This window comes from Pygocentrus nattereri, chromosome 16, assembly GCF_015220715.1.
Source record: "Pygocentrus nattereri isolate fPygNat1 chromosome 16, fPygNat1.pri, whole genome shotgun sequence".
In the NCBI taxonomy this organism is placed as follows: Eukaryota; Metazoa; Chordata; class Actinopteri; order Characiformes; family Serrasalmidae; genus Pygocentrus; species Pygocentrus nattereri.
In genome coordinates, this window is record NC_051226.1 from 37202877 (window position 1) to 37226998 (window position 24122).

Consider the following 24122-nt stretch of genomic DNA (forward strand, 5'->3'; position numbering starts at 1 on the left):
TGAATTCTCCCTACACACACACACACACACACACACACACAACAGGTGTGTTATATAACGTGTATCATGTTTTTGTCAGAACAAAACCTTGTATCTCCATTTTTTTTGTCGTTTTCCAGTTTTTAAAATAATTTGAAAATGCTTTTTGTCCTTTATATTGTGTCAAACTTTCATGCTGAATGGGCCAAAATAAACGACACAAAATAGATATATGTCTGGTTCCTTTGACTTTCATTAAAAGTAAAGTAGGTTTTTTCCTTCTCCTGTAAAGCTACCATTTGGAGATACAAGGTTTTAATCCCACAACAGCGATATGTAACATGTTCAGGAACACGACACAGTGATGTGAACATGGTTAGTGATCACCCCGTATATGGCGAAAAAAATCTCATTTGCTTAATTTTGCCCCACTTACCCCAGATGTAGTCCATCAGCCAATATGTGTGGTGTCCAAATTTCACTTCTTTAGAACGGAAGCTGCAAAGAAGGCAGTAGTCACCCAAATCTTTTCTGTAAATTCCTCCCTAAAACGTCTCTCAACCCACTCAAACCACATCCAGTGTTCATTAAGAGTAACATAAACGTGTTGCTGTAGTTTAGGACAAAGTATGACTTACTGTGAGCAATAAAAATGAACAAAACCTCGCTGTTCCAGGCAGCCATTTCAGACAACACCAGGGCTGATGCTCACAAAGCAGGACTGATGTTTGATCTGATTCTTTCATGTTTACGACGGTCATTGTCACAAAAACTGATTGTAAATCAGTGCTCCGACTCGTAAGGTGGTTTGTGAATACAGTCCCTGTTGTTCAGCTACACGGTTAGGTTTGGTTCATTTTTGTAGCTCACAGTAAGTCATACTGTGTCATTAACCACATCGACAAATCAGCGAGGCCTTAATTAACATTGAGAGAAGTTTTGGTAACTGTTTTTTATGGAAACTATTTGGGCTGTATTGCTATATTGGGACTATTTGGGTGACTATTGAATCCTAGCATTGGTTAGCAATGGTAGCCTCGCAGGTGCAGTTCAAAACTAAAACAGCAACATTTGGGCACCAAAAATTAATCGGCTGATTGAAAACATCTGGATTCAGTGGACAATGCAATTAATTTTAGAACAGTATTTCTTTTATGTAGATTGTAAGACACATGTATACACACATTAATTCCTTGTTCCCTTTTTCTTCTGGCCAATTCTGCCCAGAAACAAGTACAGAATCCAACAGACACACATACACACACACACACACAGACTTATGTAACTAAGTGCAGAGCCTAGCAACAGGAGGCCTAAAGATGATTATTTTAGTTCACGTACTGACATTTGCAGTAAGTGCACTGGTAAAAATATAATGTGCTCTATCCACAGTTTACCCAGCATATACGAGATGCCAAGCCAAACCACTGGTGCAACACACACACACACACACACACACACACACACACACACAGGTTTGCTTGGCCCAGATTGTGCTATATGAGTTGGCAGTGCCCATGTAGCAAAGAAAAAGACTGTAACGGCGTGATTATTATATTTATATAAACACATACACATGTCTATGTAGATACAGATACAGATGTATTCAATATACCCAGACATGCAGCTTGACAGGCATCTCCGCTCTGGAGCCTGTTACAGACCAGTTCAGTTACACACTGGAGCCAATTACACATCTTTTCAGCAGGAGTCTTGCAGCTCTACTGTGGAGCACTTTGCAGACATGTTCAGTATGCCCAGTCATGCAGCTTAACAGTGGGGCTTATTACAGAACTGTTCAGTATGTCCACTGATACGGTGGGCTTACAGTGGGGCTTATACAGATTTGTGAATTTTACTCAAGTTAGGGGCCTATTACAGACCTGTACAGATCTGATCATTGTGTCCAATCATGGAGCTCCACTTAGGGTCCTATTACAGACCTGTACAGATCTGATCATTGTGTCCAATCATGAAGCTCCACTTAGGGGCCTATTACAGACCTGTACAGATCTGATCATTGTGTCCAATCATGGAGCTCCACTTAGGGGCCTATTACAGACCTGTACAGATCTGATCATTGTGTCCAATCATGGAGCTCCACTAAGGGGCTTATTGCAGATCTACTTAGTATATCTAATTATGGAGCTCCACTTAGGGGCCTATTACAGACCTGTACAGATCTGATCATTGTGTCCAATCATGGAGCTCCACTTAGGGGCCAATTACACACCTGTACAGATCTGATCATTGTGTCCAATCATGGAGCTCCACTTAGGGGCCAATTACAGACCTGTACAGATCTGATCATTGTGTCCAATCATGGAGCTCCACTAAGGGGCTTATTGCAGATCTACTTAGTATATCTAATTATGGAGCTCCACTTAGGGGCCTATTACAGACCTGTACAGATCTGATCATTGTGTCCAATCATGGAGCTCCACTTAGGGGCCAATTACAGACCTGTACAGATCTGATCATTGTGTCCAATCATGGAGCTCCACTTAGGGGCCAATTACAGACCTGTACAGATCTGATCATTGTGTCCAATCATGGAGCTCCACTAAGGGGCTTATTGCAGATCTACTTAGTATATCTAATTATGGAGCTCCACTTAGGGGCCTATTACAGACCTGTACAGATCTGATCATTGTGTCCAATCATGGAGCTCCACTTAGGGGCCAATTACAGACCTGTACAGATCTGATCATTGTGTCCAATCATGGAGCTCCACTAAGGGGCTTATTGCAGATCTTTTAAGTATATGTAATCATGGAGCTCCACTTAGGGGCCTATTACAGACCTGTACAGATCTGTTTAGTGTATCCAATCATGGAGCTCCACTTAGAGGCCTATTACAGACATGCACAGATCTGTTCAGTGTGTCCAATCATGGAGCTCCACTTAGGGGCCTATTATAGACCTGTACAGATCTGTCCAGTATGACCAATCATGGAGCTGCACTAAGGGACCTATTATAGACCTGTTTGGTATATCCAGTCTTGGAGCTCCACTTAAGGGCCTATTAGAGTTCTGTTTAGCAGTCATCTCCACAGCTGCACAGTGGGGTGTATTACAGATCTGTTCAGTAGGCCCAGTCATGCAGCTCCACAGTGGGGCCTATTACAGAGCTGTTCAGTAAGCCCAGTCATGCAGCTCCACAGTGGGGCCTATTACAGATCTGTTCAGTAAGCCCAATTATGCAGCTCCAGAGTGGGGCCTATTACAGAGCTGTTCAGTAAGCCCAATCATGCAGCTCCACAGTGGGGCCTATTACAGATCTGTTCAGTAAGCCCAATCATGCAGCTCCAGAGTGGGGCCTATTACAGATCTGTTCAGTAAGCCCAATCATGCACCTCCACAGTGGGGCCTATTACAGATCTGTTCAGTAAGCCCAATCATGCAGCTCCACAGTGGGGCCTATTACAGGTCTGTTCAGCAAGCCCAGTCATGCAGCTCCACAGTGGGGCCTATTACAGATCTGCTCAGCAAGCCCGGTCATGCAGCTCCACAGTGAGGCCTATTACAGATCTGTTCAGTAAGCCCAATCATGCAGCTCCACAGTGGGGCCTATTACAGATCTGTTCAGTAAGCCCAATCATGCAGCTCCAGAATGGGGCCTATTACAGATCTGTTCAGTAAGCCCAATCATGCAGCTCCACAGTGGGGCCTATTACAGATCTGTTCAGCAAGCCCAGTCATGCAGCTCCACAGTGGGGCCTATTACAGAGCTGTTCAGTAAGCCCAATCATGCAGCTCCACAGTGGGGCCTATTACAGATCTGTTCAGTAAGCCCAATCATGCAGCTCCACAGTGGGGCCTATTACAGATCTGTTCAGTAAGCCCAATCATGCAGCTCCACAGTGGGGCCTATTACAGATCTGTTCAGCAAGCCCAGTCATGCAGCTCCACAGTGGGGCCTATTACAGATCTGTTCAGTAAGCCCAATCATGCAGCTCCACAGTGGGGCCTATTACAGATCTGTTCAGCAAGCCCGGTCATGCAGCTCCACAGTGGGGCCTATTACAGATCTGTTCAGTAAGCCCAATCATGCAGCTCCACAGTGGGGCCTATTACAGATCTGTTCAGTAAACCCAATCATGCAGCTCCACAGTGGGGTCTATTACAGATCTGTTCAGTAAACCCAATCATGCAGCTCCACAGTGGGGCCTATTACAGATCTGTTCAGTAAACCCAATCATGCAGCTCCACAGTGGGGCCTATTACAGATCTGTTCAGTAAGCCCAATCATGCAGCTCCACAGTGGGGCCTATTACAGATCTGTTCATTAAGCCCAATCATGCAGCTCCACAGTGGGGCCTATTACAGATCTGTTCAGTAAACCCAATCATGCAGCTCCACAGTGGGGCCTATTACAGATCTGTTCAGTAAGCCCAATCATGCAGCTCCACAGTGGGGCCTATTACAGATCTGTTCAGCAAGCCCGGTCATGCAGCTCCACAGTGGGGCCTATTACAGATCTGTTCAGTAAGCCCAATCATGCAGCTCCACAGTGGGGCCTATTACAGATCTGTTCAGTAAGCCCAGTCATGCAGCTCCACAGTGGGGCCTATTACAGATCTGTTAAGCCCAATCATGCAGCTTTGCACTGAGGGCTATTACAGACCTAGGGCCAAATTCATAAAAGTGTCTTAACAAAGAAAATCTTCTGAAATGTCTGTTTTTTTCTTAATCTGATTCTTAAGAAGAAGGTTTATTCATGAGGAAAATGTAATTCATCTGAATAGTCTTAGGAATTCTGTCATTTTATGTATTTATTTTTTATTGTACTTAAGAACGTTCTTATGAATATCTCATTGTTTGTCTTAAGAACCTTCACAAGTCTTTTTTCTAAAGAAAGCTTTGGTGAATTCAGTCCTTGGTCAGTAGGCCTAATCATGCAGCTCTGTACTGGGTCCTAATACAGAGTTGGCCAGTAGGCCCAGTCATGGAGTGGTGACATATAATTATGCCTCAATTACAGACCTGTTCAGTATGCTCAATCATGCATCTCTGCAGTGCATCCTATCACAAACTTATGCTGCTCTGTACTGGGGCCTGACATGAAGCTGGTCAGTAGGCCAAGCCATGTGGTCATGCAGCACCACAATAAGGCTAATCATCACATTCGGCATATGTCATCCTCAAGCAGCTCTGTGCTGGGCCTCGCAGTCTGAGTGACCCTGCATCTGTTTCTACAGAATAAGAGTCCTCTGTGCTCCTTATATAAGTTGCAATGAAACAGCTCTTTTCTGTTTGAGCTGCATAATCACCTAATCTCTAACTGACTCCACCTTACTGACACACACACGCACACACACACACACACACATACGCACTTCTCTCTTGCTCACACTCACCTCTCTCTCCCTCTTTTTCTCTCTTTACATCATATAAGCCATCCTGTATGCTGGCCAGGGGAAATGAAATGTTTGTTTCTCCTCCCCCTGGGGCAAGGGTTCTGTGTGTGTGTGTGTGTGTGTGTGTGTGTGTGTGTGCGCGTGAGAGAGAGAGAGAGAGAGGGAGAGAGAGAGAGAGAGAGAGAGAGAGAGAGAGAGAAAGAAAGCCATTGCCTCTTTTACCTTATGTCAGTCATTCATTAATGAGAGAAGGTGCTGAAAGCTTATGTTATTATGAATATTTTTTATGTGTGTGCATGAGAGAGATACAGCTGTGTGTGTGTGTGTGTGTGTGTGTGTGTGACGTATAGATTCTAAAGGGCCCCAAGGTAACGTGGTCTGGGTCTTGAGGTAAATCTGCTCATTTCCTGTAGCCAGGAGGGACAGATGAGCTGAGTCTTACAGAGCAATAGATAACCTAACAAATCTCACACACACACACACACACACACACCCCCCAGTTGTGGCTGATGCTTTCTGACACAGGGGTTGCACAAGTAAAAAAATAATCAAGAATAAAATGAGTATTCAGTCATTTCTTAGAAATATGCATAATACTGAGCAAGTCATTCCATTTGTTTAATTTATTACATATTATCATTCCAATCAGCAATTAAGTACAAGTTATTCATTTTTCAGGGGATGTTTTTCAGGAGATTAGATATAAGATAATCCTGGTTGAGACCAGAACTGTCCCCATCAAATATACAGCTCCTAAAGCTTTCATCTTTGAGAGAGAGGAGAAAATCAGTCTGGTTCAGATCTGAAAACATCAACAGGTGTTTCTGTCCATCCTTCCGCTATGAGAAGACCACTCAGTGTCTGGATGTCTGAGATGTTGCATTTTATGAACTGGGTCTAAATTTGCATATGAGACTACTTTGAGAGAGAAGCAGAAAATGCAACCAACCTGAACATGTACCCATCAGCAGACTGTTGAGACGATGTCAATTACCTGCATGATACCTGCATTGACTCCTAATGAAGCCTGGCATCCAGGCAAGACCCAAATTGTCATTGTGAACGCCAACTAATCTTTTCTTCAGTGAAGCACAGTGTATTTGAATCTGCCATTAACTCACTTTGAAATCCAGCTTCAGTCAGGTTTTGTGGGCTGTGCTTCAACTGGCTTCTGTAAACACTTTACTGTGAACAAGGGAACACTAATCCTGGGGTCCGATTCGTGGCAGATTTCTTAAGAAAAGCTTTGCAAAAGTTCTTAAGACTAACACTAAGAAGTCAGATTCATGATGTGTTTTAAGCTGCATAATTGTTTGTACCTCAACAAACAACACTGTGCTCAAGTGTGCATAGATTCTGTTCTTACCTAAGTACAAATCTCAAATTAGAAAACATCGGTGAATGTAAGAATCTTCATAAAAACTGCGTTAACTGGGTTTTAATAAGAAATTTCTAATTGAGAACGGTTGATGAATGAGGCCTAGTCTTCTTAAATGCAGTTCTCAAAAACAAATTAAGAAGTACTCAAATATTCTCTCAAGAAAATCTTAATCATTTCCTTAAGATTTTCTTAAGAATGCCTTTATTGTTTTCATATGTAGGCTTTGTTGCATTTTAGGTCACCATATATAATATAATATACTTTTTGGAATTTGTATGAAACATCAAACCAAGCGCTTAAAATATATATAGATGGGCGAGAGAAGCTGAGGCAGTGTCCATGGTTGATCATTGATTTAGATTCAACTCTAAGCCTAAGACAAGAGTAAAAGTATCACAAAGCTAAAAAAACATTTACGAACATTTTCAAGAATACCTCGTTGCATAGTCCTCTTTCATGGTTTTCCACCAAACTCAGTCTTTTCTACTTTTCGCCACTGAATTTGCCATTCTCCTCCAGTCCCATGTTGTAGTCCCACTTCTGATACCAATGTTGCATCAACAGAAGAGAAGACACAGGCGTGGTCATGCTTCTGCTGCTAGAAGTGTTCTTTATTGAACACATAAGAGAAAGGCACATATAGAGCACATACAGAATTAAAATGGGGAGGTCATCACCACCATGTGCTTCACCCTGATGGTGATGAACCCCCGACACAAAACACCCACACATTTACGGCAATTGGCTGACGCTCTTATCCAGAGCGACTTACAATTTGATCATTTTACATAGGTAGGCCAAGGCGGTGTTAGGAGTCTTGCCCAAGGACTCTTATTGGTATAGTGTAGGGTGCCTGCCCAGGTGGGGATTGAACCCCAGTCTACAGTGTAGAAGGCAGAGGTTATAGTGTTAACCACTACACTATACCAACCACACAATAAACCCTCTTCCTGACACAGAGTAACACAAATAACACATACCTTTTAACTGACCCATAACAACATACACAACACAGAGAGTCCCTTTTTAGGATGGAACATGTATCATATGATCCTTAGCGTGTGGCCTTGCCTCCTAAGCTTGTTGAAGCCAGCAGCGGCCAGTAGCGGGTCTACAATAGGATAATTGTGGGGTGACGGCGAAAAGCAGGAGGATGGGGAGAGGCGGTGTCTGTGTTTGCTAAATTTAGATACTTAACTTGTCAACTCATCCTAAGACAAGTATGAGGCTATTATAAAGATAAGAAAACATGTAAGAACATAATGTTTTTAAAAATACCACTTATTTTTAGAATTTTTCTTAAGAAAAGATAATAAAAAATAAAAAGTGTTGAAAAAAGAGTTAATGGAAACGTTTTTCTTAAATTAAAAAAGCACACCTATAAGAAGATTTTCTTTCTTAAGACACTTTCGTGAATCCAGCGCCTGGAGATCTACTTTCCAACCACAGTCCGCCACACTTGCTCCAGCTCATTACCTTCTTCAGAAGTTCTTGATTGGTTTGATCAGGTGCATTAGTGTTAGGTCAAGGGTTAGGCAGCATGTTAGAGGTACATTAAAACTAAATTCTGCAGTAAAGGAGGTGTCCAGGAGGTATTGCATCGCGGTGTGAGTGAGGAGTAATACCGGCACAATGTTAACCATTTCAGTGCCATGTTATGACGAACTCATCATCTTAAAGCAACCAGCCACATCCACACTTCCATCTGAATGTACTAACGCCTGTGTGGTCAGCTGTCTTTGCATTCCGTCTCATTCGGCTCTGTTGTGGTTCGTATAGCGTCACAGCCTTTTACATAGCATAGTGTGGCTACTTGACAATAAACACACACAGTAAAAGCACTTTTCCTGTGTGCCTACGTGGATGCATTGCGTTGTGTAACAACTCCGTGGCTTCCAAACAAAAGGCCTTTTAAGGCCTAAAGTGTCGGTCTGTGTGAGGGTCAGGAAATTAAAGAGGACGTATGCATATGTGTGTGTGTTCTTTTGTCTATGAACTTCTCTGCTGGTGTGTCTGAGTGTTTACTGCTGCTCTGTAAGTCTTTTAAGACTGATCCCATACTCCTCAGTTTATAGCAGAAACTGTCCGTATTCACTCTGTCATTAAGATCCAGAGTTGTACAACATCAGCGTTACTCTAATCAGTTCACTTCAGCTCAACTACCAGCACTAAAAGTACACAAGGGGGCAAAATGCAGGTCCTCCTGCCAGTGTATGACAATTAGGGCTAAAACAAAAAAATAGTGTAATCTATAATCAGTTAATCCATCAAGTTATTCAATTCATCAGTCTATCAATCTTCAGTTTCCTCTTGCTTTGCCACTGCCAACATTAAAGGTTCCTTGGTGGTGACTGTAATGGTCCCCCCTACCAAGCTGGTCAGCCCTGACATCATCCAGACTAAGCCATGTTATTAGTTGCTGTTTAGCTGCCATTTATCAGTTTAACACCAGCTTATTGCATATATCACATAATGATAATAGCAAAGTATCAACAGGGGGTTGTGGAGCCTGGCCGCTCAAAAACATCTCTCAACTACACAGACATAATGCTGCTCATGGCATTCTTCGCAACTTACAACATTGTATATTCATTATATTAATTGTTTATGATTTTAAGATTTTAAATAAGTAAATAGTCTAAAACAGGGGTTCCCAACCTTTTGCAACCTGCAAGCCACACAAAAGCTTTCACGGCCCACAAGAAGCAAATAACACAATAATCAATGTGGCCTTCTGAATTTCTCCTAACTGTATAATCACACAAAATAATAAACACTGCTTACTAAGATTTCTGTTTGTGGCAGTTTATCCATAATGGATTAATTCCAGATGATGAAAAAGACAATCTTTTTGCATTGACTTGCACTGAAAATATAAACGTATGTTAGCTAGCCACATTTAGCTACATTTAGTTACATCGGTCATGCATTTTGCTCAATCTAGATGTTATTTTATTTATAGTTAAATAAGTATTACAACAGTTATATGTGTCGTATTTAAAATGGTTGGTTTGGTTAAATGTCTATGTATTGTTATAAGATTTTCCTGTTCAAATAAATAAATAAATATATGAATCAATAGTTGATAACTGCCAATGACTGCCTGGTAGTACCACCACAGGCCACTGGGTGGGCTGCCACCCACAGGCTGAAAATCACGGGTCTAATATACACATTTATGCTAACGTCCCATGTTAGCGGGGAGAATGGCGTGCCTTTAGAGCATCAGCTTCTTTCAAACGTAATAATACGAAACAAGCAAATTACATTGTCTGTTTTTATTGATTTTTCTGGGGGGTCCATAATAATCACTGCTAGCTGCATATGTAATCTTTCGGGTCAACTTAATCCATAGGCCTATAGCACACACTTAAAAAGATGATTCTTCAAGGGTTCTTTAGTAAAGGTAATGGTTCAATTTAGCACCATGAGTTCTACAAAGAAACCATTTCATGCTTAAATGGTTCTTTGCATAGTGACAGGGTTCTTTAGATTGACGGAGAGCATATTGTATATGGCTCTATATAGCTCTAGGAAGGATTCTGCTATTGGTACAAGCTTGACATCATATTAACAGAAGATCAATAGAAGAACCCTTTTTGGTACTATAGAGAACCACTTTCACAAAGGTTCAATACAGAACCATTCCCTTTACTGAAGAACGCTTGAAGAACCGTCTTTTTTAAGAGTGTAATGTGACTAATTTTACTGTGGGTAATTGTGGATACACTTCTCTTTTATTCCAGCAGTGCCCAGAAGGTCATCCCTTCCCTGTGACAGCCCTGGGTCTGTCACAATTTTGTATGAAATGATGTTGGCTTGATATCTAATTATCTAGTAGGCAACCACTTGGATGATTTCAGCCAATGGAATCTATCATGCCCAGTGGCCCAGGGCTTCTGGGGGAACATCACAGTCACCTCACCATGTGTGTGACGAGTGATTTCCTCCTATATGGTGCAACAAAACGGTAAAAGCCGATGTGCCCGTTTACCTTCTGTAATGGATTCTGTTTTTAAAAAATATTACAGCTTTTCTTGGTACATCTCTACAGTTTCAAGAAGAAATTAATATGTGAACATAGTGTCAGATACTCTAAAATATGGGCCAGATCCAGTTTGGGAGGCCTTGCTGACAGGTACAATCAGGTAGTGGGACAGAGTACAGATGGAAGACATACACGTATATGTATACGTACCTGGATGATGTGAAGTGAGTAAGGTTGGTTAGGCGGTCAGTGGTCAGTGAGTGTAACAGAACCATGCAGTCATTGTGCATTTTTTTTTTTTTTTGTTAAGATGTCTGACATCATATGACTGATCCCACAATCCCGTTTCAAACACACACACATGCACACAGACAGCATATAATTATGATAATACCAAAACAACGAAATCATGCAACTTTCTTTCCTTTCTCTCTGTCTCCGTCTCTCTCTCAAACACAAGCACCAATTTGTGTTTTTTAATGAAAATCTGCTCTTTTCTGGCAGCAGGAGGCTCTGCGCCAAAAAGGAAAAGAAAACAAGAAAACTCTTGGCAGAGGAGTGTAATTGCTATGTCCAGTGCAGTCTGTAGACGACTGGACAGTGACACAGTTTTTATTGCTTTGGCGCACTGGATCTGAAATGAAACCAAAGTGAGATTAAAGTGTAGGAAGTTGATCTTTAATTTGAGAGTATTTATATCTATATTGAGTTAACTGTATAGGAATCACAGCTCATTTTAAGTGGACTGACAGTAATTTGACAAATGAAAATGGGATTGTACAGCATACTCTTTAAATAATTAGGAAAACAATAATACAAAGCAATTAGACAGTGACACATACTGTACCGACACTGAGAGCCACACAGCGCCTGGACACACACACACGCTCGTCCTTGGGCTGTGCCGTGTATAGACGGCATGTTGGCGATGTTAGTACCGTTTTAGCAGCATGATTATTATAATCATAACTCTCACTAGAGAGCCGTGACAGCTAGAATTTTCATGCGTTGTGTGTGCATGTTTGAGGTGTTTGAACTAGATATGGCTCAGTGTATTCTTTACTCCGGGGTGTTCTCTGTAATAACAGCATTATAATGGCATTTAATGTGCTTTAATTGCAATTAGAGTGCAAAGTTCTACTCTCCAGTTATTATTTCAAGTCAACACAGCCATTAAGAACAAGTTTCCAGCTTTAGGAAAAAAAGAAAACATATTTAACAGGAAATAACACCTCATCAACTAAATATATCATTTTCAATACTTAGTGGGTCCACGTTTTACCTTTATTAGAGCTTCTATTCTTTTCAGGAGACTCACTTTCATTTTCTTAAAGAATCTGCAGACACACCTCCAAAGCTCAGTCTTAGAAGCTGGTTGACGATTTTCTGTGATCAAACCCATTCAGTGGCGTCGAGGTCTGGACTCTGGGGTGGTCAGTCCATCGTTCAGCTTCTTTGTTTGATGTGTCCGTCTCCTTTTCTCAATGAGGTTCTTCTTAATCTTTCAGACCCACAGCACTGAGTGGTCTTCTCACAGTGGAAGGATGGACAGAAACACCTGTGGATGTTTTCAGATCTGAAGCAGCTTGATGTTCTCCTCTCTCTCAGAGATCAAAGCTTTCAGTGCTGTTTATCAGATGGGGGCAGTTTTGGTGTCTATCAGGTCTTCCAGGTGCTGGTAAGGAGCTTTTCCATTTATTTTCCTTTGACTTTATCCTTCTTTGTGCAAGTACACATACATACACACATACATCATCTAAACCACTTATCCTTCTGGGTCGCGATGAAGTGGTGGAGCCTATCCCAGCTGTCATCGGATGGAAGGCTCTTTGTATGAGTAGATCGTCTTATATCTAATCTCCTGAGACTTAATGGGACTTAATGGTTGTTTAAAATGCAATTTAAAAGGTTGGTCTTTGACGTCTGCGCAATAATGTTTATGTGACATATTTAATTGCACTTTAAATTTCTGATTGATTTTTTGAGCTTGTATTTGTATGAGTGTGTGTGTGTGTGTGTGTGTGTGTGTGTAGGTTATTCTGGTGTTGTTATGAGAGAGCATGTTAGTGATTATGGCTCAAGAGGTGACCGCACTATGGTTTAGGCCTCCACACAGGGAAATGCCTGTGGTGTGTGTGTGTGTGTGTGTCTGCTGTTCATCTATCTATGCTTGACTCTGTTTTTACCGATTGTGGTATGAGGATATCTATATGTATAAATGTGTACATTGGTTGGGTGGTATTATGTGTACATGTATGCAGGTTCTGCATGTGCGTTTGAAGGGAAGCTTTACATCCTAAACTCTCCCTAAATAACCAAGCACCATGCAGGGTGGAGCCGCCCACACGTCCAGCATACCGAATGTTTTCTCTTTCTCGCTTTCTCTGTCAGCATTATCTGACACCGTCTTATTTCCTCCCTTCAAACCAAAGCATGCACAGGTGTGGCAACTTGACAAAATCGTTGGACTCTATGATATTCTTAAAGGGGGATTCTAATTTATTTTTGACCAAATAATTAAATGGATCAGATGTCATTTAGGGTGGCTTCGTGTGAAATGGTTAATTGTAGAGAAACTTACCAAAACTGCTGTGTCTGATCCACTCGTAACAGCACAACACACACTAACAGACCAGTGTTCCTGCAGTGCTGAGAATGATCCACCACCCAAATAGCACCTGATCTGTGAGGGTCCATGGGGGTCCTGACCACTGAAGAACAGGGTAACAGAGTATCAGAGAAACAGATGGACTACAGTCTGTAACTGTAGAACTACAGAGTGCAGCTATACAGTAAGTGGAGCTGATAAAGTGGACAGTGAGCGTAGAAACAAGGACATAATGTTATGCCTGATTGGTGTAGCCACATTCAAATAGTGCACTTAGGTACAGTGTGTGTGATCACAGGTTTGTACCACAATTCATGCCACACTTTTTCCCTTAATGAATGGTCAGGTTTTGACCATAGAGTCACTCTTGTCTGGATATTTTTGGGTGGTGGTCCACTCTGAACCTAGTAGTGACACGTGAAAACATCAGCAACACCGCTGTATCTACCTTGTCAATGTCACTACTGTGCAGAGAATGGATCACCACCCAAACAATATTTGGTCAACAGCGACCCTGTGGTCAGAAACCAATGATGAATAGGTTCGAGGAGAGCTTGATAAACTGCAATGAAAGATTACAGACTGCAGTCTTTAATTGTACACCTGTATAATGCACCTGTAAGATAGGTGCAGCTCATAAAGTGAACAGAGAGTGGACAAGGTAGTCAAGCTCAGCGGACAGTAAGTGTATATCAGCTGTGGCAGAACGATACGACATAACTAAAAGAGAAAAACAGTGACTGGCGGCTTTCTGAGCTCTGTTCAATGGAGATGACTTCCTGGTGATGCCAATATTTACAGATACTCTCTCTTCAGTCAGTGCCACACTGAGCCTGTGGAGCAGACACAAAGGGAAAGTTTTGGCTAAGCTACATCCAGGAAGCGCCTCTGGAAATTGTGTAGATTTTGTGTTGATATAAATATTGGGATCAAAACGATGATCAAAGCTTGTTAAATTGAACGGAAAGCTTTAATCATTTATCATTACAGACATTCTTGACAGAGTATGCCTGCAGAACAGCTTACGTTGCTGCCTTAGTGGAATGATGGAATGATACAAGATTAAAAAGTAATTTCAATCATTTTTATATAAGCCGCTTCACCTTATATTTATTATTATAATTCATTATAATTTCTAACTGGACAGTTGGCAAAAGCTTTAGCCAAATTATGAACAGCTATTTCTGTCTTATGACCAAGTAACACTGATTTATAGATATTTATGGATGGATTCATGGATGTAGGTCGATTTATGGATACCTATAAATGAATTATAAATTGCTACAGCTGAGTTATGAGACTCTTAGCTGACTTACTGTATGAACTGCTATGTCTGATATGCGGCTTTAACTGACTTACAAACAGCTTAAATGCTGATATGTTATTCCTCTGATGGCTTGAAAAGTTGAACTGGCAAAGCTATTCTACTGTATTTATATGATAACAAAACAAAGGTGAAGTTCTGATGAACGTGATGTTACTGGTGTGTTCCACATTTCCGAAAGCCATCTGTTGTGATGTGGTAGAGTGACGCTGATGATTAGGGTATCGATCTGGCCTGCGCAAGACCCACAAAAACAGTTATTTGTGATTTGTTTCTCTTTCCTTCTTTCATCCGTTTTTTGCAGTTAATTTGCATCCATTTTTTGCACTCCTGCCGGGCCTCCGCAGATGGAGCTTCACTGTGATTGGCTCAGGGCGTGGTACTGCAGGCAGAGGGGCGTGTCCTGCTTAATGATGGTGTGTTTGCTCTGTGTGCGTTTGATCTGGTCTGGCTGGGTTATTTGGGGAGCACGGGGATCGTTTAGTTTGGACTGTAATTAGAGTATTTGGTCAGCAAGAGCGTAATCAGAGCTGTCTGGGTGGCGTACGAGAATACACACACACACATACACACATGTGTGTGCACCCATGATGAGCTATAATTTAGTGCAACGGTGAATAAAACCCTGACTGAAACACAGAGGGAGGAACTAAAATACAGATATGTGACTGAGAGAGTGCATTAAAATGGGCCTCAGCGCCCCAGAGAGTAAGCAGCCGCGGTCGGGCGTGTATGTATTAAATGTGCATTGCCTCAGGGATTGGGTGTGTTGGTGTGTTTAGAGTGAGTGTAGGCTTTTGTGGCACTATCTAAACACACATACCCAAAACACTTAAGCTCCCATTCACAATGGGTTGGAGGCAGGGCTGGAAAAAGCAATGTGGCCTAGGCTGTGAAAAATTTGAGGGCCCCCCTAGAGATGAAGATTTTATACACAATCAGCCATAACATTAAAACCATCGTTTCTACACTCATTGTCCATTTTATCAGCTCCACTGACCATATAGGATCACTTTGGAGTTCTACAGTTACACACTGTAGTCCATCTGTTTCTCTGATACTTTGCTACCTTGTTCTTTAATGGTCAGAACCCCCACAGGACCACCACTAAGCAGGTATAATTCAATACTCCAGTGGTGGAGTGTTGTGCTGGTATGAGTGGATCAGACATAGCAGTGCTGCTAGTGCTGAAAGAAGTAGCATTACTTCTTTCAAAAACACTGTAAAGTCTGTAAGCCGCCCTGCAAAGCCAAAAATAATACGTTTTTGGACTACGTCATATGTATGTATTAACATCACGTGCACAGGCTCAAAAAGAAGGTTTGGAGTTACGTTTCGATCTCAAATGCAAAATCTGTATTTTACTGATGAAGATATGATTACAACAGTAGATAATTCACTCACATTCCTGGAAGACACAGCCAAGTGTGACCGACCGAGTTCTCTTTGAATTCTCTTCCACCTGACAACCTCACAATCATCAGATTCATCCACTCAGGGAAGAGGTCTGAAGCACAACCCAAGCTGCAAAATGATCTTCCACACATTCAGTCAAATTCCCAACAGAGAGGTCTCCAAATCCCCAAGGAGGTAAGGAGGGCCAGTAGTGACAACTGTAATGGAGGATGTTTGCAGTCACTGAGTACAATGAACTATATGAGTTAATGGATCACCCAAAAAAGAAAAACATTACTGTTCTTACTGCAGCTACCAAGTCTTTCCATTAGGGGTAGTCAAATGCAGTTATTAGCCAATTAATACCTGCCTCACACAATTGTCATACAGTTGTATGCAGTCTGTGAGCCTTCTCATTAAGGGCGTGTCCAGAAACTGTCCCTACTGCTGTGTAGGTCTGTGGCTTTGGCGTGTTTGATGTGGTGCTGAAGTCTGGCATAGTCCGCTGCCTAGAAAGCAGCAGGGAAAAAACCCCAGTGCCCTCTAAACGGAACGATATACTGAATATGAACACTCACCAAACCACTTCACAGGCAGATCCAAACTCTCGTGTGCTTTGAGAAGTTCTTTGATGAAGGCTTTGTGCGTCAGAGCTAATCACCTCTCACTTGTAGCAATCAAAGGCGCTGTCCAAGCCAGTTATTGGTAATTATAAGTATGTAATGTTGGAAATGGACCTGCCAAGCTCTCACTTAGCCTTGTGATGGAGATGGGCTGAACGAGGATGCTCCACTGGAGTACGTTTAGTCCTAGTGTCCCTTTCTCTCTTTATACATCTCCATAAATAGACGGAAGAAAATGAAGGTCACGACTTCCAAAGTTACTAGTCATAGAGAAATAAACGGTTAATTAAAATGTTTAACCCCTTAAACTGCAGGCTTTGTTATCCAGTCATTTAGGATATCAATCTTACATCTTACTGTTCGAGAACTTCTATGAATTGTTTAGTAACTGATACGAAACGTGTCAATATAATGAGAGCGAATAACTGACGTGTAAACCCCCCCCATACGGACCTTACTTAGAATTTAGGGGGTTCTTTTAGATGCTTCTGCTCACTGCTTGCAGATTTTCTAATATGAAAATGATAATGATGTAATTATACATGGGGCACTACAAAGTCCAGCTCTATGTTCGTCACTGCCCCAGCAGGAGCATAGTTTTTCCTTTTAGGGCAGGCAGGTCTGTATATAGGTTTACTATAGCTTTACTAACAAGCCTGCACTCACTGAATTATGTTTTTCACCCGTTTTTATCTTTGATAGTGGGGATAATATGGAGTCTTGAATTAGGGCTGAACACATTTGAAGTTTCTGTTGTGTTGTCACAGATTTTGTCCAGGTATGCTTTTTGGTTATAGTTTGGTCTGGTTTCATTTTAGTTGACCCCACTTAAAGTCAGCCTGACCTTTTTCTACCTTGTCAGTTCATGTCTCTGGTCATATTACGCTAAAGTGGGCAATATGCCAAAATGTAATATCACAATACTTCAAAAAAGATTTCTACGATACACAGTATATCACAATATTCATCTGATAAGTTAGAACACACAAAGTAGCGGCACGTTTTAAAAACACTATCAAAAACTATGAATCGAATTATTTGTATTGAACATTTTATACACTGTGCTGCACTGAATCCAATCAAACATGACTAAATATGCTCTTTGAAATCAAACCTGCAGTTGAGTTTTAAGCACTGACAACATCCACGACTTCCTCAGAAAAGCATATTGTGACATATTGTGATGCTTTTTATCATGATAGCAGTAAATATTGCCATATTGCCCAGGCCTATATTAAACTGGGATTCATTATATCATAAAGACTAATTTTCCTGCAATTTTCCACCATACGTTTTCCTTTGCCTCTCAAATGTCTTCTTATGTCTGATTATGTATTAATAATGTATAATATTATTTAATAATATTAGTAATATCCTCACCCTCAAGACTGTGTTTCTATCCCATCCTGAAGAAGGACATGAAAACACATTTTCTGCTCTCAGGTAGTATGAAGTGAGTTCTGTGTAAGTTCTATATAAAACATGTCCATTAAGAGGTCAGGCTGTTTAGCCTGGATGTGGCTGTTAGTCGTGGTGTATTAAGATCTGAATCCAAATTCAGTGGCCAAATTCATGCTAACCTTCCGTGGAAAATTGCGCAGCTCGAGTGCACGTTTAAGTTGCTAAAAGAGCCTGTAATGAAAGGAGTGGCTCAGTACCGAGTCGTTTAAAGTCATTTAAGTCATTTTTTCCTGCTCTGTCCACCCCTTTGCATACTGAACACACCATTGAGAGAAATAATTACACTCAGAATTAGAGAAATAACCCAAGTCAACAAAATGAGACTTGTTCACAGGGGTTTATACACAAACGTGATCTTTTCCTGTAATTCTGCTGTACAGATTTCCAAAATCTCCTCCTTTTATTAGCTCACTGCAGGTGCTATGATGGACATTCATCTTATTTCACATATTGAGGGGAAACTCAGAGTGATATGGCTAACGCTGTTACTGAGAACATCATTACTGTAGTCAGACTTCTTTTAAAAGGAACCAGTTAGATGTTGTCTTACTCTAATGTTGGCTTCGTATTCGCCAGCTTCTTGTTAGACTTTTCCGGTCCACCTTAAATGATGCAGCAGTTATCTTAATGCTGCCCCAACGCCAGAATGTAACTGCAGCACCATTTAAGGTGGAACGCAAATTTGAATAACAAGCTGGCAAATAAGGAGCGAATCACAGCTTCATCCTCCTTTTCACAGCGCTCTGTGAGAAACATTGTTTTGGTTTTGGTTCCTTGTTCGGTTTCTAATTACTGTTGACTGACACCCAAATCATGAAGAAAAGGAAGAGCTGAGGAACGTTTCTGTGAGCAGAATTTGTGCTGACTTCATTTAATGCTGGACCCTCTCCTGCAGAGCGAAGAGTCGACTCTTACAGAGTCATCGGCCGAGAGTCGAGCACAAATCCTAGAAGAATCAATTCTTTTGCAATCGACTCCTCATCACTAGGGAACGTTAGAAAAGAGCTAAACTGAGTTTTTATTCCGTCTGAAGTGAAACGAAAACAGGAAGGCTGATTGCATTATAGATACCGTACTCTGAAGCGGCTCTTCTCTGCATAGCGGTGACGTAGATCTCCGAGCTAAGCTTTCCACTCTTTATCATTATGTCATTTCTCATAAGCATCATCATCAAGAACGGCCTTTTCTGCTGTTTTCTCCAGCCTGCTGACATACAGCAACCGAGCGCCAAGCCTCTTGTACATGCAGTCAAAAGTGATTTGAAGGACATTTCCACCAATTTTCAAAGTTTCAGAATAATTCAGTCACTGAGGTGTAAGCAGGGTCATTCAGGGTGGTTCAGTGTGAAATGGTTCATCGTACAGACTCTTTACAGTGGTGGTGATGGGAACCAGGGGTCGCCATGACTACAGCACACCTATGGACATTTTATTTACCATCCAGAACCAGCAGAGAACCCACACGAGTCTTCTGAGTTTATATGGAGTGTTGATGATGGGAAAATAGTCATAAATATGAAAAGACAGTTTACTTTGAGGACTATTTTGCTCTTCACTTCGTATTAAAGTACATGACATATAACATTATTCTCATCATTATAATAGGCTGAGCAGCGTCTCAGTTCATAACCGTTTCCTGTAGGAACTCTGAGGAGCTTTTAGAGGGGGACGTCTGGTTCCCATCGCCGCCACTGTGAGCAGTTCTGACTGAAATAAGAGCAGCTCTTACTGAGTTATGAACCGCTAATGCGCGCCGCTGTGCTTTCTCGTCTAAAGCCGGTCTGTGTTGCGCTCGTGACATTACTGTCTGCTCCTCCCCGGTGGGCGGTATGTGATTGTGGTGGGCGGTATGTGCCCCCCACCACCGCCACCACGCGTTTCTTTAAAGGATGTTGGGGGGGGGGGCGGATTTACCGGCCCTGAATCTGCTGCGCTCGCGCCTCCGGGAGCGAAGCCTCGCGCAGCGCCGTTCATGGTGCGGGACACATTAGACACAGTCGCTCGCGTAGCGTCGCTCTCGGATTTACGGTGCTCTCGCTGGGCGGACCGGTAGCGCACCCCCCACCCTCCACCCCCGCCACTACTACCACCACCACCACCACCACTACCACACACACCCGGGATCGCTCGCGCGCGGCTCAAACTGATGCGCGAGAGAGAGGACGACGGCTGGCGCTCGCGGGCACGCGGACGGTAACGGCTCAGGGTTTGGAGCGGCGGGACAAATGAATACAAATGAATTTAGCGACCCCAAGGAGAGAGCGCGGGACCTCTCACGAGTGGGCAACGTGAGTGCACGAGCTCTTCACCTTACCGGATTCGGGAGTTGGAGTTTGGAGGCGGTGGGGGTGGGGAGTGGGGGGGTTTGCTCAAAAAAATCCTAGAAACCATTAAAAGTTTCTTTTGGTTTCTGGTGGTGTCTGGTAGTCATTAATGGTATTTGCGTTTTTCTGATGGTTTCCTAATGAGATCTAAAGGGGTCCAACAGGAAAATACTGGTGTCTAATGGTAACCATTAAGCCAATTCCCATTAGAAAGCCAAACCGTAAGGTTTTAATCCTGGTGCTTGTAATAATGCTCTGATAAGTGTGGTCGTATGAGAATATCATTGTGTTGTATAGGTGTTTATGTATATGAGCCGAGATTAGGTGATTATGCAGGTGTAGGGAAAGAGAGAGAGAGAGAGAGAGAGAGAGAGAGAGAGAGAGAGAGAGAGAGAAAGAGCGCTCTGTATGAATGGAGTGTTGTGCTGCCTGTATACTTTGCTGATCTGGGGGATCCACGTGTAGCTGGTCGAGCGTGGCAGCTGTGTGACTCCGTAGAGTCTGTTGGTGGTGGTGGTGGTGTTTTATATGCTGTTGATGCTGTTATTGGAGGTGGTGTTTTGTTGTCGTTGTCCTCCTGGCTGTTTCTGTATGCAGAAGTGGCCGTTTGCTTCATTTAGAAGCGCTGGAGAGCATGCTGGCAAACTGAATGACAACTGTTTATGTTGGGTCAAAGTGAATTTCATTCCAGTGAACCTGAAATCAATCGCACTGGAGTGTTTCACGTTTACGTTTAAGTTACAAAATGTTGACTCCACTCTGTTTGATTGAATGGAAATGTGTGGCATAATCGAATTAAGTCCATCCAAGAAGATATTTTTTGAGTGTGAGAGAGAGAGAGAGAGAGAGAGAGAGAGAGTAGGCCTACTGTAGAAATGACTTGGTGTTTCAGCTTAAAAAAGTAACCTGGCTGCCTTAAAATGTCCCTGTTGATGTGGTTTAAATGATCGACACGCTGACTTTTGTTCTGTTATTGTTAAGGCTTCCTGGTTACTCACTGTTTTTAAGTTAAAAGCAGCAGTTTTACAGTATATGTGCGCGTATGAGTGTGAGTGGTGCCTTAATGCTGACTGAATAAACGATTGGCTGATTGGATGAATGAAAAAACAGACCATGAATGAATGAATGAGTCTAATACAGTTCAGTTTGTGGAAACGTCGAATGAACGCGATGAATGAATCCAACAGAAATGATAAACTGATGTGTCCCACTGTTGTAAATATGACAGATATGTGCTAAATAGGTAAATGAGGAAAACAGGTTAAAGTGTTTTTCATTTGGATAAAAGCAGGCCTCACCATTCTCCGTTTAACCTCTCAGTTTTCAGTGTTGCTTGTGAGCAGATCCACTAGGAAGCGCTAGAGAGAGGGAGAGACTTGCTTGATTTCTAAGAGATTCTCACTCTTAGAAATCAAACGACAAGGCGAACTTGTGGTCAGTCCTTAATACACTCACCTGTAAAACACTAAGTGCTGTTGTTGCACACATATTCTAGTGTGTGTGGTGTTTTTAAGCGCTTCAGCGCGAGTGTGTGTAAATACGCCTGAGCTTCGTCTAACCCAACCCTAACCTTAACCTCGCACACACACCTCTTAACCTCAGCAATCGAAAGATCAGATTTGGCTTCTTTTATGTGGAGAGCAGCCAGATGTCCGTTACAACCTCAAAATGTTCCTGTTTTCATCATCCTTGGGGGATTTGGTCCCCGCAAAGGGGACAAACGTGCACACAATTTTGGTTGCTTATAAAACACGTGTTTGTGTGTGTTCGTGTGTGTTCGTGTGTGTTCGTGTGTGTTCGTGTGTGTTCGTGTGTGTTCGTGTGTGTTTGTGTGTGTTCGTGTGTGTTCGTGTGTGTTTGTGTGTGTTTGTGTGTGTTTGTGTTTGTTTGTGTGTTCTGACTGGCATCATTTTATGCAGGTAACTCTCAGGTTTCTGTTTCCAACTCCTGGTCAGTGTGTGGAATTCCTTTAGAACTCCCAAACACATGCGCATACACACCTCCACCCAGACGTAGTGGAAAATTTCCACTGCTCAGCTGACGGATGTTGGTGAGAGAGAACATGGATGTCTGTATGCAGTCCCTCTCTTCCTCTGACAGGCTGTAGAAAAAAGCATGTCAGCAGTAACAACAAAGCAGTAACTGTCATTTCAATGAATCTGTTAATAAATACTGTCAACAGCATTTCAAGTTTCTTTAAAGCAGGACTGCCCAGAGTGTGGTCTGTGGGCCAAAGCTGGCTTGTGAAGAAGCCATCCTAACTCCACCCCCTCACCCAATGAGAGAACAAATTGTCACAGTTGAAAGAAAAACATGAATCTCCCTTTTTGTCTGTTTTGATTTTTCTGGATCGTTTCAACGCAGCAGCTGTCCTTAATGTTGTGTGAACATTTCATGATGAATGGACCAGTAGGAACTCTCCAAAACCACATGGAATAAAACGTTATGCTAACTTAAATTGCAGGTTAAGAATGTTGTTGCCCTCCTCTGTAAAGTTACTATTTTGGAGATGCATGTTTTTCTTGGCAGCATTTTAGACTCCATATAGTTAAAAATGTATTTATTTCCTTTATATTTTATAAGCATAAATATTTGTAACAAAATATCGTGTGGCATTTTTAAAAAACTCCATTAAATCCTTTTTTATGGGCTTTCTTATTTTAAAACTGCATTTCTGTCAGTGCAGTTATTGTTTTTATATTACTACTAGTACCGTTAATAAAGTATTAATGAGTGTTAATATAGGGAAATGTGATGTGTGTGTGTGTGTGTGTGTGTGTGTGTGTGTGTGTGTGGTCCTGCTGTTTTTGGGTGACAGTTTGTTTTCTTTTCTCTGAGTTGGTGCATTTCTCAGTTCCTGTGAATCAGCACTGCATCTGAGCATCAGTGCCATCTACCGGCCACACACACACTCAGCTCGTGCTTCCCCCAATGATCTTACTCTGTTTGCTGGGCTCTAGACATGTTAAATATGTGTGTGGTTCAAACATCATTCCAGTTCATGAGTGTGTCTATGCACACGCACACACAGACACACAGACACACACACACACACACACACAAACTGTCTCACTCAGCTGTTTGTGGTTGCTTACTAAGTGTGAGGTCAGAGTGCTGGGTTCTGGTTGGTGGAGGGGTTCTGTGGTTAGACGGCTTACTTCCTGCTGCAGGTATGTCACTCCTCAGGTAGTCTGGTTTTGTGTGTACCTTTACTGGTAATGGATAATGGATAAAGCAGCTGTCCAAAACACACACACACACTCACACCTTAGGGGTCTGGCTATGTATAGCTGACCTGTCAATCACCCCCGCTCTTGTACCAGCACCACACACCAGCTCGTACCAGCTGCCATGTCATTGTCACTTCTGTGCTGAGAATGGTTCGCCCCCCATATAATTCCTGGTCAACAGTGGCGTTATAAAAGCCTTAATAAGCAATCATAGCCGATAGGTAGGCTAAGCATCATAGCCAATAGGTAAGCTATGATGCTGAAACTGCTTAATCACTCTGTGAACCTTACAGGAAGAACTACACAGCTAACATGTGACACAGTGGGAATGAGCGCTATTTCGGAATAGATTTGTGACACGATGGGCTGAATTTGTTATTCCTTTCCCACTCCTGTGTTTAATCCAGCATTTTCTGTTGATATCAGTCCAAACACTGATTGTTACTGAAG

At 42.1% G+C, this 24122-nt stretch overlaps 1 protein-coding gene across 1 annotated transcript in view; it reads left to right on the forward strand.

The window, feature by feature from the left end:
* Positions 1-20101: 20101 nt before the first annotated feature.
* Positions 20102-24122, forward strand: part of LOC108439562 (collagen alpha-1(XXVII) chain A-like) — a 93022-nt gene continuing 89001 nt past the window's right edge. The window contains exon 1 of the mRNA XM_037545734.1: positions 20102-20406. Within this exon, the coding sequence (XP_037401631.1) occupies positions 20354-20406 (53 nt within the window). The 5' untranslated portion in view covers positions 20102-20353. The remainder of the gene's footprint in view (positions 20407-24122) is intronic.